A 17824-nucleotide genomic window follows, 5' to 3' on the forward strand; every position below is an offset into this window, starting at 1 on the left:
GCGTTCTATTTATCCGTTCTGTGGAAACGGCTTTTAGGTTTATCGCGTTCGTGTCTTAATCTTAATTCGAGTATCACCGTGAACCGATATCACGATCGGATAAGTATTATTCGCGATCGATATAACGAGAGAAACGGTCCGACCAATAAACCGCCAGTAATCTGGTGATTTCGAATACTGACCAAAGAAAACTTAGAAACCGGCCGGCTGAAATAACGATTTCCGAACGCGTTAAATCGCGCCTTCGTGCTTGATTTGCGATCGCGGAGATACGCTCGTGGCAAGGCGGGATGGTACTTTCGTCAAGAAATCCACAGAAATCGCAGCAATTACTATATTTGGCCTTCTGACTCATGGCGCGGTTGCGCGGCCGACGCGCCAGCTTTGAATTCTGCCGCGCCATTTTGTCTCGCACCGCATCAAATTCTTAGAGTGTCTTCGTATTTCTCCTTCCACGTATCCGTTCGCATACTTTCGAAAAGTATACTTTAAATCGATGTTGAATTTCTTCGAATCGAGGAAGAATAAAAATAGCTTGATAAACCTCGTTTCCATGGAGAAGGTTTTTTTATATAAAGTGCATTGACAACTTTATAAAATATTCCTTCGTGATGGCAATGTTATTAATTATAATTAAAAATTGTTTCCAGTTGGTTTTCGAATGCTGCATGAAAAGAGCTCGTCCATTTAAGAACCGACACAATGAGGGCGCGAGATTCAATCGTTTATACTCCAGTGTCCCTCGGACCGGATACCGATGACGAGGAAACTCTAGTCAACGCAGAAGTCTACAGCAATGGTGAGTCTTAACTGTATGCTTATATCGATCACCTTTAATTTAAACGGTTTACAAATGCAAATCTCCATTACATAAGCGAATTCTAACAAATTGAATCATCTGAAACTACGTTACCGACGATCGTTAAGCTAGTTCTCCGCCGCGACGAACTAAGGTTACTGGCCTCCGCGAGTCATTCATGCGGACACTCGCCGCGACAAAAGAGTCTTCGTATCTCAATCCGATGTTTAATGTTGCTCAACGACGCCTAATGACGTTCTCTGTGTCGAAGTTTTATGCGATCCGGATGAGTTCGTCCCACGAGCACATGGCTGATATCCTGTATCTCATTTGAATGACGTATGAAAAAAAGAAAACACGAGGGATGGAAGATGCATTGGATATTATGCCACGGATCGGTTGCAACGTGTCTATAGGTTAGCTATTGCGTAAAGCGAGAGGGTGAGTTACGGAGAAACTGGTGTTGACGGTCTCGCCGAAAGCAACCCATTGACAATTTTTCGCGATTAAACGCCCCACGACGACGTGACCGAACACGGGCATACCCTGACCAAGTCAAGCCGGATACGATTGGAAACCAAGGAACGAAGACAAGCGGTCTGACTACCGTTTTTGGCAACGATAATATTTTACTCACCTGGAAGAGCATTGTTTAATCGCCGTGGCACACCGTCTTATCTTTCCTGTCCTCGGAAGAATGACAGACCGATCGGAAACGGACCAAGATAAGTCCTGCTCAAATATTTAAACTCTTCGACCCGTTCCCGAGAATGTTGAATCTTCTAGCTAAGAAACTTGTATTTCCAACACTATTTTCTTCACCAGGTTAGAATTTTTCTTATTATTCATATAATATATTTTAACTAGAGTTGAGCAGACTTTTATTCGAACAATAGACAGTGAAACACTGCAGTATCTAAGTTCTTAGATACGCCCGAGCGTCATTCTAAGCTTTAAACAGATAATGAGATTAAATAATTGTTTGCCAAATGTCGACTCATTCAGGAAGAAGTATTATTCTGTTATAAAGTATGATGTGAAGTACTTTTTTATCTTTCATTCGTTATTTGAAACTCTATCTGGATAATGAATTTGCCCGTCTCTGATTTTAACGAAGATATATTTTATGAGTGGACATTTATTTATATATTATATTACCGAACATTTATTAACAAAGTAATATAACTAGACGACAACCACTTTCACATTCATTAGCATATCACAACCGAAAGTATCGTTACCAAAAATACTCGGTATCGAAACGAAAGTATCGATTATTTACTCGTACTCACTTCGATCGATTCATCCCTACGTTCATACCTAACCGTGAGTCACTCTTACTTTCGAAAGAAAACGTAGAGAACAGATCGTTCTATGTTTCTGATACGTTTCTTCGTAAGGAGTCCATCATTTCCGGTCCATGTCAGATATCCGTAGGATGTTACCATAGTTTCAGGCGAAATCATTCTAATCTCCGTCGCGTTGCGATCTCCCTGTAATCATTCACAAGTGCTAAATATACGGTAGACTGTTGTGAGCGCGTCCAACGCAAGCAAAATAATGGTCTCAATTCACTTGGCCATTGCTGCTTTGTTGGGCGAGTATACGCGCGTCGTTTCGCGTGATAATCGGTATTTGTCCGTGCGCAACGATAACAGGCCGTGAAGAAACCGTGGAGAAACCTAAGGATTGTCCACTCGGTACTCGATAAGTACTATCTGGGACTGGCGCCGTCTGGCAATTCGATTAATTTTCCCCCCAATCACAATATTCCCAGGACGGATGGAAACTCGTTGGTCACCTATTCCCCGTCATCAAGGAAACATAAAATTGAAACTGGCCGTCGATAGGTCGTCCGAGCTTTTACGATCAGCAACGGACCGGAGAAAGTGAACGGGCGCCCGCAGAAAACCGCGGTTTAGTTTAATTACGCGTAGGTCCAAGGTGTGCGCGTATTTTTCAGGCCTCGATCGAAAGATCCACGAACTAATGATGGGCGATATTTATCGATAACTGTATGTCCATATCAATATTTGCCTATAGATATATCGCTACTTATTTATGGATATTTTAGAAACTAATGATTATAGGTAACGATAATTTTTGTTAAATATCGACAACTTTTTTACAAAACAAAAAGTTGCTTGGAAAAAAGAATAAACACAATTGTTTTTACTTTTCTAATTTAGAGTAAAGTACGTATCGCATTGAATAATACCCATAGGATAAAACGTTTTGATGTTACTTTTCTTCTTAAACTATATCATAATCTATGAGCGTTAATTCTTTAAAATGGCGTTTCCACAGGAAACGCATTTTTTTTACGATTTTGGGATTTTTGCTTCCGACGTTAGCCAGCGATCCGAATCCACGGGTATCTGAAGATAACGGGGCAATAAACGGGACGGAATGCTCTGATCGTTTTACGAGCTTTCGTGGATGTAATTGTAATTCAGTTACGCGGTGCATGTCTTTTTCGTAATATCTCTCGAGCCGTTTCCGGTCTTCACATCCGAGTTATCGGTTCGTTTATAGCGTTATCTTTGGCGGAGGTCAGTGCAGACGGAATACGCGCGATTCTTCTTGCTTGGATTCTGAATGAACTGGCTTCGGAGGCTGGCGATCTGGTGGAAATGGCAATGAGATAATTAAGCCTTTTTCAGCCAGTGTACAGGGCCAGTGAGTACTACAACTGCACGGTAGACAGAGTATACATATAATCATTGTTTAGTCACCATCGTGAGAACGGTGGGGTATTTGCTCGAACAATTAAATGTGATTATCATACGGCTAAATTGTTAAGGTTTGTACCAGATGCACACACTAGATTCTCGACCTCCTTTTCATATATAGCACAATAAGATGCGTAAACAACACTTTCGAAAATAGTCATCTTCGGTTCATATTTTTCAATTCTTACCGAACGGTTCCAAAGTTAAATGGTTTTCGCACCTTGTAAAATGTACAGAACACTTCTGACCCATCTATCAGTGGCTAAATCGTTAAAGCTACAAGAGATGCACAGTGGCCATTCAGAGACCCCAATACATACATACAATTTTCTCAACATTAAATTCATCCTATTCGCCTGGTCATTACCTTCTCGCGACCAGTAGACGCTTTCTACACCGGGGACATATGTGTCCGCTTGCGTAATATCCCAACCGAGTCCGTGCATCATGTCGGACCACGGCACCTTGCGATGCAAGGCTATCGTTACTCAATGAACCAAGGGGAGAGCCGAAACTAAGGTAGCCAGAGCGTATCCCTTCGGGTAGTTTTGCGCAGATCTACGAGGGCCCGTATCTTGCGATCGTTAGATCCCCCCTTGATCCCCCGGTGTTATGCCGGACACGTAGCGGACGCATGCCACGTACGACGTCTTGCGGCCGTATAAAACGTCGAGGCCGTGCCTTTCAGCGCCCTCGTCAGATCCACGATCTCGGGCACGTATAATCCCCTCGGTCAGACGAAAAAAAAAAAAAGAAACGCCTAGGAGCGGCTACGTGCGCGTGTATACACGAGCCGTAGAGGCGGGAGATGGTAATCCAGGGGGGAGAAAGAGCGTGGTCGTCGTGCACCGGTGACCACCGATCGTAACGAGCCCGATCCCAGGGGGTTTTCCATCCTTTCGTGGGAATAAGGGCCCCCCCGTACACGCGTTCTTCGCTTCCATGACTTCTGCGGTGAAACGGTCAACGGTGGTGACCACGAGGGGACGTATCAGGTTGTACGATGAATGGCCCTCTGCGCCGGAAATCGAACGGGCCCTTGTATACGGGGTGATTCAATAAAGACTACTATTTTAAAGTAATTCGTTACCTATTGGTTGTGTTAACAAAATGTTTCAATGAATTATGTAACATTTTAAAGAACGCATCGGGTGGATATAATTTGATTTTTTAAATCTACGGTGATTATTAAAACCTACCGTCGTAGATTCAAATTTCAACAGTAAACCAGTGAATTTCGGCAATACACTTCAAAATCGTTGGACTCTTCCTCCATCCCTTTCCACAGGACCAACCTGGGCTAATTGGCGGGAAGGTTTCTCCTGTTCACGGTTAATTGGGTCGCGGGTGAGTGCAACGAAAAACGTGAAAGTAAACTCCTACTGTTTCAAGGCAAACGATATTTAAATCTCGATTGAATAAACGAAAAGATTACCGATCGCATGCGGGCGCGAGACAGAGACACTCGAGGGACCGATTTCGTGGCGGTTATTCGCGAAAAAGGAGAGAGTTCCGAAGTAATAAATGAAGGATGCATAATAAAATCTGTTCATACCGGTCCCGGGCGTAACACACGAAGTTACGTGGTACTCCGTATCCACCCCGCCGGTTGCACCACCCATATTACCTCGTCTCGTATAAATTATCTCAGTCAGGTGTGCGGTTTCGCTATACAAAAAAAAAAATAAAGGAACGTCAACCGAAAACTGATCAGAAGAAGCGTTTCAACTATGGTCAAGAGCAAAAGTCGATGTAAAATTTAAAAGAAGCGACTGTAAAATTTAATTAACGAACAGCTGGACTGTGACAAGCGTTCGGATAATCGATGCCCGGGGGAGTGAAGGGGTCGACTAATTACGCGAAAATTACATACCATTGGGCCAGGTTAAGTCGCTCCGATGGCATTAACGGTCTCACCTCGTCTCTCGCTTTACTGCACACACGTGGTTACCCGTTGCAAGATTGCACCAATCCCAGCCCGGGGCGATCTATTGCCTAACAGGTCCCCGGTGCATTTATCGGGCCCCCATTGGGACTTGTAACTCTGGACGCGCGCGCGCGAGCGAACGGTGACACCTTGCCCGATAATATACGTATACTATACATATAGAGATATTCGATATTGATTCCAATATCGATAATGCTTATCGACATATATTTTTTCGTGAAATATTGATACATGAAAATTTTATCAATTTACCAATTACAAAATAAGCTGTATATATTCAAGAGAATATCATTTTGGATCAAAAAGTATATTCTAGAATAAAAGTTTCTACATAGTATGCAATCTAACCTAAGTTCTTACATTTATTAAATAAAAACATTTATTCCTACCAATTGGTATAAGGAATTACTGAAATTTATGTTAAATTAACATTCGGTTCCACATTTATTTCAGTACTTGAAATAAATTTCGCCAAGTGGTAGGAAACCCTTTTCTTAGATGTACCCTCACGAGCAACCTCGGCTTCCGTTAGGGAAAAAAGTGGCGTACAAGAAAGGTCTCCTACCACTTACTAAATTTATTTCAAGTACTGAAATAAATGTTTAACCGAATATTAATTTGGCATAAGTTTCAGTAACTCCCAAAACTAAATGATAAGAGGCCCTTCGCCTACCTCACTTTTTCCCGTAGCGAAAGCCGAGTTTACTCGACAGTGTACACTTGCCGAACGCGCGCGTCTGATAAATCTCTCGTGAGGCTGGTGCACGTGCGCGCACGTACGCGCGCGTGTTCGCCTATCACAGCGAGCGGGTAGCCCCGGGTCTCTCGTAACGCACCGCGATCGAAGTGTATCGGGCCTTGAATGAAAGAAGGATTCGAGAACGACTGAATGAACCGAGGCGAGGAACGGGCCGCCGAGTTGTGTCGCCCGCGCGGAACGAGAGACGACGGCGTGTAGGAGCGGAGCGTGGGCGAGCGCACGCGTATCTGCGAGCCGTTTCACGTTGCCTCGTACACATACATATACACACGCTCCACACAAAACCGTGACACTTGTGCACGCGCGCATGCCACCGTCCTCACGATTCTAGTTGGACGTATGTAGTTACGATGAACACTGTTCGATAAACGCTCGCGAAAAACATTCGGGATTCTTTAGACGATCCTTCGACGCGATATCGGGGGGAGTATTTTTTTTTTTAAGTGGAAACATCCCGCGAGTGCAGAAAGTGACTAAGAAAGTGAATCTAGATATTTTAAAGGATGGTAGAGTAGGTTAAATGTAATACAGGGCGGTTCAAGGTGTAAGTTTCAGTAGTTGAAGGGATGCTATGGGAACTTAATGAAGCTTGAATGTAATGTAGGGTATCCTAATGTGTGAGTTTCAGTACTTTAAGGGATGATAGGGGGGCTTAAGTATAATACAGAGTGCCCCAAGATGTAAGTTTCAATATTTTGAGCGATGGTAGTGTTTGCCTATCTTTCTCACTCCGTTTCTAATCTCCAAAAATTAATTCACTCCGAATATTCTACTTAACCCACCTACAGCGAATGCCAGTTCATTTGGTACCCACCTGTTACCGTATTCTTTATAATTCCACGTAAATATAATATGTGAGCTTGAAGATACACCTACATAAAATTTTCAATACTATTCCTTCTCAAAACCTGCGTGCAATAAAAATTCTACTATGGGTCAGAATGATCCTGCATTCGTCTGTTTCATCCGTCCAAAACCATCCATCAGTCCGAGGCTCTGTACAAAAACGCAATTAGTGTAAAGAATCCCAACATTGTCCACACTACCATACACACACTCAGTTTCTCGACTTTCAAAATGCAACGCCCACTACACTCCATCTCACAAACCGACCCATCGGGCCCCGGATCGTGCACAGTCTGCCCCCTTTCGCGTCGATCCACGGTGAATCCTGGTCGTCCTCTACCGACCATTGAAAAGCGAACGCCGCGGCCGCACTTCCTCGTACATTGTATTGCAAATGAGAATCTCCTCTCCGGCGGTACCGAGCCGCGAAAGTTGCATCGAACGTGGACCCGTGAAACAGGCCCCGATCGAGTCAACTACGGGTACTGCTTTCGCGCCTGGCTCCACGATTACGACTCCGTGTTCATAAAAATTAAACAAAAAAAAAGAAAAACAATCGACATCCTCGGTAACACCTTTCACAACGATATTCATCCCTATTCTATTGCCATGCTAGCTCGCGCAGGGATGCTTCCGACTAAATTTACTTTTAGTTATATTTGTCATTGTTTAAATAATCTTTCTCTCACTAACTTGATTTTCTATTCATACTAAATTTATCACTACTGGATAGTTCGAGTACCTGTCGTCGGATTAATCGGTTAATCACTTCCCCGGCCGGGAGTGTTCGGTCCCACAACGGCCGGCCAAGCGGCAGTCTACTGTTGTTCAATTTTGTTGATGTCAGACATTATCGTCGCTTTTTGTATTAACGGTACGAGAGAATAACAATTCGTTTGATCTTTGGTGGTCCAGCTAATTCGACTCGTCGACAACTTACGATCTCCGCATAGTACGTGACGTAAAGAGAGAGGGGGGTGGTGTAGGGTCCATTCACTGTAAATCGCAGGCGACACGTAGGCCCCGTGTTGTATAGTTACATACTTATGCCCAGTGAGAGACAGGGCTTAATTCGTGTTCGCGTGTGCACGATCGTTCCGTTCCGTTCCTTCGTTCATTCGGCCTCATGAATGCCAGGCCCCGACTGGAAAACCGGTGTCCCGTTTCCTTCTTCGTTCCCCCCTCCCTTCACCCCTTCCTCACTATGCCGCCGCCAGACGGTGGTAACACGGACGCGCGAAATTACGCTCGCGTGTATTGCTCGTCCAGGGGGGAGGGGACCCACGTGGGCGGACTAGGTATCCGGCGTTATTGGTCCGCCGATTCGACGGTATGTGTTTCACGGGGTCTCTCCTCGGGGATCAGGCGGCTGCATAGGCGTGCGCAGGTAAGTAGCCGGACTGTCTGCGCGGTGTAAACCGTTTCGCGAAGGTTTTCTGACGACCACTTCTTTTGGGCCCATGGTTTAGAATTATTAATATCAGCTATTCTGTACTGAGAGCCTCTGAGGCTCTTCTTCATTTTATCCTGATGAGGGTTAAAAGAATTTCTTCTCGAATTGGATATGTTTTTGTCTGATTTATTTTAAACAACTGGTGAATTAAATTAGGTATCGGGAGCTGTTGATTTGGACGTAGTTATATCGATGACTTGGGTTAAAATGGACATTGTCATCGGTGTTTAGGGGTTAACATCTAAAAATACGTTCCACGATACAGTTGTATTGGTCGTGCGCTTTTTTTAGAGCGATATAATAGCTGAAACAATGCTTAGATGTTAAACTGTAAATAATCTTTAAGTAAGAAAATACATATAGTTTATTGCAATGTAATGTTCAATTTACTTTAACAGTTTAACGGTATATAGTTGTTTCGAGCCACTAGAATCACTCATAGTACACGGAGGCAAGCGACTATAGTCGGTCAGAGTGACGAAAGAATTGAGCGTCGATTAGACGGAGTTAGTTCAATAAACGAGGTAGAAAATAAAATGGTTACTCGTTGGCTAGTTTACTGTCTCTGTTGATTAGATTGGCCGAGTTTGATAGCCGCGAGTTACTTCACCGTCGGGCAACGAGTAAACCAGCTTCGAACGATCGACGCTTTTGCTCTTGATATCGAGATATACCGACTTCTGTTTTCCTATAAACGATTATCAACGATTGCGTCAGACGTCCTTACACGTCTGCGAATTGCAGTCTATCAATTGAGTGCCTGAAACTAGCCAAGACGATTCCTTCGAAGAAGACCCAGATCTCTCCTCTTTCGAAGTACAGGTCATTCGTTTCCATTGTTTCTACCAATCTAATATTAGAAGGCCAATTCTACCAATCAAACATCAGAACCTAATCAAGATCATTATTCCAAAACAACATAAAACTCAATATCACGGATGAACTTTTCGAAGAGTCTGCTTAAAGCAAATTACTGTAAAGATTTCTTAAAATAAAATCTATTTCTTCCGTAATATTTGGAGTATTATTCCTTCGCCAAATTTGAAATATAAAAATAACAAAATAATTCATTATTCGAAATTGCTATTATTTCAAATAAATAGTTTCAGATACCAGTATTCAAAATACAGTTCCGAAATAAATTATTTCAAATAATTATTTCTTATTTTCATTTCCAATAAAATTTGTCCAGGTCGGGTGCCATACAACAATTGTCGGTTCTCGCGTTCCCGCTCGTAAACACCGTACTCCCTCGCAGCACGATGATACTTTCATCGATCGACGAGCGAAACGATTCCCCGTGGAAACGTTTAACGATCCTCTGCCGCGAGGGTCGAAATAAATTTGGCGCGTCCACGGTGTATGTACATGTTCCTCCGCTCCAGAGATCGGTGGACCGTTTCCGAAGCTCGAATCGGCGTCCGCGTGCACGCATCGGTTATAATTCACTCGGCTTGCTCGCGGGCACCATATCCGTTCGCGGGGCCGACGTTTCAAAGAACGATGAGGTGTTATTTCTTCCTGAAACACGCGAGCGGGCGCGTGATAACCGTGTACAGGGTGTACAAAAATTCAAAGTCATGGGCTTCAGCGATCTGGGGGGGTGAATCTACACGCCTGGATCGGTGAACATTTCTGAAGGAAATCTTGTCGCAAAATTGTTTATAAAATTGAAAATTCACCCCACAACACACAAGGGGATCAAATGTTTCATAATTGAAAAATTATTCCTCACTTTTGCATTGATCACACCTCACTTGCGATTTTGTCATTTTTAGCATTTTGTGATTTTCAGAAATATTTTACTGGGAAAAATATGTTACGAGTTCAACTTTATATTTCTTTTTTTCCTGTACGATCTACTTGCTTTTTTTTATACGTACTCTCAGGAGCAAACACAAGGGAAAATGGTGACGTAGGGGAAGGGCTTCCTAGCACTTGGTTTCGGAAATTACTGAAGTTTCTGTCAAATTAACATTCAGTTTAACATTTATATCAGTACTGGAAATAAATTTGCCCGTGAGGATACAACTCTGCACGATCAAATTCTTGCTAAAAGTTTATCAACTTGTATCTCGAAGAAACTATATGTGTGCAGCATATGGCTTCTTTAGAATTTGTTCTCTTCTCAACAAATAGAACAATGGTTGATGTAAAACCAAAAACCTAACATTAATTTTTAACATTATAACGTTCTTATAAATTGTTTATAAACAATTTCGCGGCAAGGTTTTCTTCACAAATGTCCACCGATCTAGGGGTGTAGATTCACCCCCCCCCCATCTGAAGCGTATGACCATTATTTTTTGTACACCCTGTATACATATGCAAACGATCGACTCAGAGTTAACCTCTCGCGCGTTCGACAGTTGTAATTATGAGTAATCTTAGCCGTTCGAGGGATATTAAATACGACACATGTATACCTGGTTTGTACGTTCCCGTTGTACGCTAGCTCGTATTTTTCGAGCTGGTTTTCGCGAGTTTTTATGTTCCGCGAACGCCACTTTATCCCCCGCTGTTTCGATCGTTCGTCCTGGATCGTTAAGAGCTTTACGCCTCTCGGCGAGAAAGTCGCGTGTTCGGTTCGAATTACGACCGACAACATACTGAATACCATTTTTTTATAAATTATTTTAGCTGCAAAAAATTACGGTTAAATTGTGCGAATGTTGAGTATATGTAAGAAGTTGGACTGGGTTGATTCTGTCACAGTTTTTGGGTGGAATCGTCCGTACCGTCTGATGCCCCTAACACTAGAACTGCCAAAATAATGAAACTGAATTTCTTGCGATTCTTCGCAACTTTTGTTGCAATAAATATACATATAACCGGAGAAGTTCGTTAATTTATCGATTTCCATATTTCCAATAAGCTGTCGCCTTTACCAACGTGAGAAAAGAAGTTCTAGTGTTAAACTCGCTTCTTATCCCCAAGCAACGAAATCAAAAAGTCTATTAACAGGCCGAAAGGTGTTAACTGAAGTGGGTTTCATAAGTCACGGGTCAGATTGTAAAAGCAGCGCTGAATCTAGCGACCAACAGAGTTCTTTCACAATCTTTCACCGTTGTGTGTCGTAATAAAGGTGTTAAATGAAGCAAAAAAGAACGATCACGATGTGCCAAAAAAAAAAAAAAATAGTACTTTCCGTTCCCACGTAATAATATATCGAGAAAATACTTCGATGTAATCGTACAAATTGGATAAATCGGAGTATATTCTACCGTCACGGGGGCAGATTTATGGCAAGAACCAGGGATGGGGTCAAGATGTACCCAGGCATCCGGAGCATTTTCATTTAAGTCCCCGCACGGACTCTCGGGGGGCCCTGGTCGCATTTTTCTCCGGCGTCGCAGCAACGAGATAACATTTTGGGCCACGGAATTCACGGAAATTTACGGCCGTCTCTCGTTAGCCCTATCTTACGAAACGAATCTCTCTCCCCGAATATGCAGCGGTCCCGTTGACCTTAACAGGGTCGTTGCCGCGTCGGTCACCGGTGACCGTCATGTAAAACAAATTCCGAATGGGTCATTCCACACGAAATCGATCACTTTTTCAAATAACATTTGTATGTATAAACGTATGTGGATGGATTTACGAAAATTTAAAGAATTAATTTAGAAAATTTGAAAATTTTGAAGAATAAATCTTAACTGTTGGATCTTTGGAGATATATTTAAAATATCACTAAAGACTACAACATATCCAAGTGTTAACAAAATTCGAAATGCTACACCAAAAAGTGTCCAATTTCGCTTGTGTCGAAAAAGTAAAAACTAAAGAAACGACACTTTAGACCAGAATACCTCAAACTCACGAAATCGATTCGATCAACGCCGCGTCGAAGGTGAAGAGAACGAATAAGAAGCCGAGCAAGGGGTTACTATGCGCCACGCAGGATTCCAGACTGTCTACGATCTTCCCAGGGGCAGCTACCTGTCGAGTGACGTGGCCTAGCCGCATTTTTTCGCTCCCCTTTCGCGTCATTAACCCCTCTCCCTGCATCGATCCCACCGCATTCCTTCATCCCCCTTATTCCTATGAACAGGCTTGAAAGAGAAAGCAATGTTATTTGGTTCTCTGTAATGATTAACTAGTTTTAATTATTTCTTGTCTTTCATTGTGAACGATTCTGCTTAATCTATTTGTCATGAAACTTCACCTTAGCGTTGTTACTTTTAACCCCAAGGAAAAAGTAACAATCAGAAACTGTCAATTATCACGGTCCTAACATTTTTAATAGTCAATTTAACATTAGAACTACCAGCATTGAATGTATACTAAATTAAAATATATAATGCAATAATATAGAGCAGGTAGTTTGGTAGTTCTAGTGTTAAAAACATTTCATCGCTCTAGAACTAATCTTCTATCTCCAACCTATCTGTACAAATTAACATTGAATATCTAACTAAAATACAGACTTTGTTTCATGAAAACGAAAAATTGTCATTTTTCACCCCCACCCCCCGTGCGTATTTTTAACAATGACGTGAAATGAAATTTAATTATGCGTTCCCGTAATAATCACCACGTACCGCGGAGTTACGACTTTCACGTTTATTAGCAGCTCGTCGAGGAAGAAAACGCGGATGTTCCAGGAGAAATCTCTCTCTCCCCAGAGCACGTTTATTAGGATTCAACCGTACCCATTCATTTCGTTGTTACCGCCGATTTACGCCTTGCTCGATGGTAAAGATTAAACCAGGAATTCTTTCCGTCGGGATAATAGCACCGGCGCGCCATGGTGATCGATAATAATAATCGTATTTAATTAGATCCTCGCGAGCGTGTCCGGTGGGACAGAGCGTTTACGCTTCGGTGTCGATTGATTTCACTTTGACACGGATCGTTTTACCCTCGACGGTTCGCAACAACCGACCACTTTAATTTAGCGTTTGTCCTGTCTACGACTATCCATAAAATTAATCCACACGTGCACGTACACCACAGAAGTCCGCGAAAAGTGTCCACACGCACTGCGCGATTAATTAGACCCACGCTCGGTTTCTCCGTTGCGTTTACCACTGTACACGTTACACAAAAATCACACCTACAATAATTAATTTATAACTACTATTTATACTTGTTTTTAACCTACAATATTTAATTTACACTATTTATAATAACCACGTATCCTAACTACTAAATAATTACCACGTAATCACTAAATAAACTAACACTTAGTTATCCGAACATGAAGTCTATTTGCTCGAAGAATGTAAGAAGCTCCGTTTGCAACGGACAACTGAAAATGTTGAACTGATCCTCCCTCGTTAGGATCGATGTGGCGTAGTAGGTCGATCCCCACTATGGGCAATATTTTTTTGGAAGGAAAAGCTGTATGGGGAAAGTGTTTTGGAGGTCGCGTTTCTCTTCGCAGTATTCTTACAGATATAACATTTGTATTTTGTTTTTTTGTACCCCTCTCGGGGCCACTCGGTCATGATGCCGAAGGTGTGCGCGAACATTCGAAACAATGTACAAGGTTCAATTGTCTTCCCTGGTGTTACTCCGACGTATTCACTGCCTAGACCCGAATAAGTGTCCCCCCTTCTCCCCCCTTGACCGTTGATCGTCACAGGAAACTCGTATGTACGTACGTGGGCGAGCAATCTCGTCGCATCGTCTCTCTCCTATCGTAACGAACGATTTAACGTTTAACATTGCCCACGTACACCCAATTGTTGCCTAATGCGCCCGGTCGAGCGACGAGCAAACGCAAATTGTATTTCCTCCGGGGGTCGCGGCACATACGGAATGCCAGTCGTTGTTCGGCGCCCCGCTATAAATAGTTTTGACACTTTTGTTTTGGACTCGCTTTTCGACTGCCCGCCGAATGGTCACGTATCGGCACTTTGTCCGTTTCTCTCTCTCTGTTTCCACTGACCGTCGATCGACTGCCTCGATTTTTATCCTCATGGAACAAAGGGCACTGCTAAAGACTATTGATAAACCGATACCGTCAAGGTATCGATACTTTTACTTATAACTTGTATCGCAGAAAAGTATCGATGTCTACTTAGTATCGCATCTAAAGCATGGATACCTACTTTTATAGAAGGAAAACGAATACAAAGTTACTTTTGTAGTAATATACTATATTTTAACCGGAGTTAATGGAACTAAATAATTGTCTACGTGAACATTTATTAACAGAGTAATATAACTGGACGATAACCTCGTTCGCATTCATGAGGTTTCAAATCAATTACTCGTTCCATTCGATAAGAGTACTTTCTTTCGATACCGAATATATATCGCGAACGAAAGTATCGAAACAAAAACGAGTAGCTAAAACATATTTGCTTACCTATACCAAATTCCATGATTTTGTCTTCATAAGACCGTATGTAATCAGAGAATCATCTGAAAGGAGATATATGTTAAAAAGTCAAAAATTAATTTTTTACTACTTTTTCGAGGTTCCCAGCCTCACTGTGCGACGTGGATCTCCTATTTCGGATGACACTCGGTTGTTATTCACAATTTTACCGTTTCCGTCGCGACTCGCCGCGCGGTGTCTGTGGTAAAAACCGCGGAATATTCAATTACTCGTCGTTTCGCGTGTAATGGAACCCCGCATACTACGGTACCGTGCGTATATTCGACCGGTGCGCCCGGTTAGGGCCACCGAAATCCCGTCAGGGTACATACAGGGACACCGCACGGCATGCAGGGGGTTCTCTTTTTGCTCTGTACAGAGGCTGGACCTCTCGTACTGGGGGCCCGTATAAGGCCCGAGCTCCACGGTACAACACAGCACCGGGGGCCCTGAGGCCCCCCTGCCTTCCAGTACACGTACGATACCCGTGGTACCGATACCACCGGCTATCTCGTCGCGGGATCATGCGTAGTTAATTTGTCGTAGCTCTTTCTCCTGGCTGCTGCTGTTGCTGCTGGCTCATTTCTTTTCGGTGCTCCGCTCTGGATGAAAGGTGGGCCCCGGCGTAACCTCTCTGACAGCGAAGTGAAATATATCGGAGGGGGGATATGGTCCCGGGAATTGGAAGGTTGCTGCGACGATTCTTCTGCTGCAGAAGAATCATCGTTGGTACTCTGTATGCGGAACTGGACCTCTTTAACCGTCAGGCGATGGAATGTATGACAGTCGGGCGAAAGACGGATTCAGTATTGATATAATCCCAGTGTAGCACGGTTGGAGAAGTCAATTTAAATAAATAAAGGAAGAGATCGTGAGAGGTGCACAGATTTTGGAACAAAGCGGCAAAGAGTCAGATGGATGCAAAAACTGTATGAAAGTTTGAGAAAGAAATAGAAATAGGAAATGACACGGTTGGAGAAGTGTGGACACTCGAGTAACGGTTTCGCTGTGACACGATTAAAGAGTTGTGTAGAATAATGTGTTCACAAAGAGGATCAATCCTCCACGATGAAACCTATTTATTTAACTTATTAACAAAAGAAATTATCCAGAAAACGTTCAGAAGCTACGGGTTTCACGCCGCGGGAGTAAAACTGTCAATCGATGCTTCCAGATACTCCATTACGTTCCGCGAGTCGTAGCGGTTCGATAAGACGTAATAAACTATCGATGATATTGATCCCGTGCCAACTCTCGAGGCACTTAGTCGCAAAACTCGCGAAACCACCGGCTGGCTGGCTGACGGAGGGTGGTGGTGTGCTGCTCACGCACGATCGAGCGATTCGTCGTTAAAAAAACGAAAAAAGAAACGCTCTGTGGTCCGTCGAGCGAGAGGCGCTCGTTTAATTACCGACGGTTCGCCAGCGTGGGCTCCTCCAGCTTGGCTGCCCCACAGTCCCCGATGCCCGGTCCGCCCACCCGCATCCGTTCCTACGTGGAAAGGTGCAATGCACAGTCTATATGTATATGTATTCGCGCGTATGCTCATATGTAACGACCGTGGCGAACCCGTCCACCCGATCCGCGACGGTCTTTACCTGTGCACACTTCTACTGGTGCAGCTTTTTACTTTCTATCCGGTGGAGTCTTCTGTCTCTCTCCCTCGTTGACCAATGTGAATTCTGGCGTGGAACAAAGCTTCCTCTGGGTCCTTTTTCCCTGGTGTACAATCACCAAGACCAGGTGTCTTGTCTTTGGTGAATCCTTGATATATACGCCATCGTCGAGCCTTCGTATATACTATACGTTTTCTGCCTTGAATACAAACGAGCTCCCAACCCCCCGTGTGCTCGCAATTTCCCTGGGCCCCGCCAGGTAAGACAGGACAGCAGGAGGAGTGACCGACGACGGTCATCGAATTCATCGTCACGTCCGGTCTCTCCCTACTATTTTTCCCCGGTTTTCACCTTCGAGGATCGTTCCTTTCCACCGTGGAACCTGTTACACGCTGCTGTGACAGGGGGACAGCTCCGTGAAGCTGGCCGTGTAATGAGACACGGCTGGGTATGCTACTGGCGATCGAAAAGGTATCGGGACTGATCCAATAAAAAGTAAATTATTAATTCATTCGTTCAAAATGATAATTCGTCCACTGATAGGGAGAGTGGGACACTGTACAATAGAAGTCTGTACATTTTTATAACGATGATTAAAATGTTATAACAATACAGTTTCGCAGATCTTTTGCAACTTTTATTACGATACGAAAGTGAAGAAGTCGGTTAACTTATAAATTTGTAAATTTACAAAAAAATTTCACATGTTTATCAACCGATCGAAATGGATATGCGTTCTAGTGTTGAATGCGTCAGTCCCAATACCTTTTCGATCACAGTAGTATACCAAACAGGCTCGAGCGTGGTGCACCGCCAAGGAGTAGCTACCTTAACCTGTTCGCCGTGGAGATCGGGTCAACCCCCCTGGTAGAGGGGCATCACATCGGTGTCTTAGTACCGCGAGAAAAGGATCGACGAGGTGGATGGATCGTGATCGGCGGCGGCCAGACCAGAACGGTATAAAACAACGCTGTCTGAACCGAGAGCCACGCTTTCCTGGAACGAACTATCATTCCCTTTTTCCTAACCTCGACGCTCCACGAGGCTGTCGTCTTCACCGTGTACTCAGACCTTTTGTCGGATATCTCGACTAGTCGTCGTGCATAGAGCGGCATATTATGTATGTATATATTGTATATATACACATATATATATATATATCGTAACGTGAAAGTAGAAAGTACAGGCCAGACCGTCGAAGAAGAGGATTCTAAACGTCGAATCGATATGGGGGTTATACACACACCTGTGCTTCTTCCGCGGTTCCAATCGAAATGGGATTTCGTGTCTTCGCGATATTTATGCGACGGTCGAACGACGAATCGCCCCCCTACGATCGACA

The 17824-nt window shown here is 43.5% G+C and overlaps 1 protein-coding gene across 1 annotated transcript in view; it reads left to right on the plus strand.

The window, feature by feature from the left end:
* The first annotated feature begins 702 nt into the window (after positions 1–702).
* The window catches only part of LOC107191160 (protein TANC2), a 48238-nt gene continuing 31116 nt past the window's right edge, over positions 703–17824 (plus strand). Inside the window, 1 exon segment of the mRNA XM_015580128.1 lies at positions 703–799. Within this exon segment, the coding sequence (XP_015435614.1) occupies positions 703–799 (97 nt within the window).

This window comes from Dufourea novaeangliae, unplaced genomic scaffold (genome assembly GCF_001272555.1).
Source record: "Dufourea novaeangliae isolate 0120121106 unplaced genomic scaffold, ASM127255v1 scaffold241, whole genome shotgun sequence".
NCBI classification, from domain to species: Eukaryota; Metazoa; Arthropoda; class Insecta; order Hymenoptera; family Halictidae; genus Dufourea; species Dufourea novaeangliae.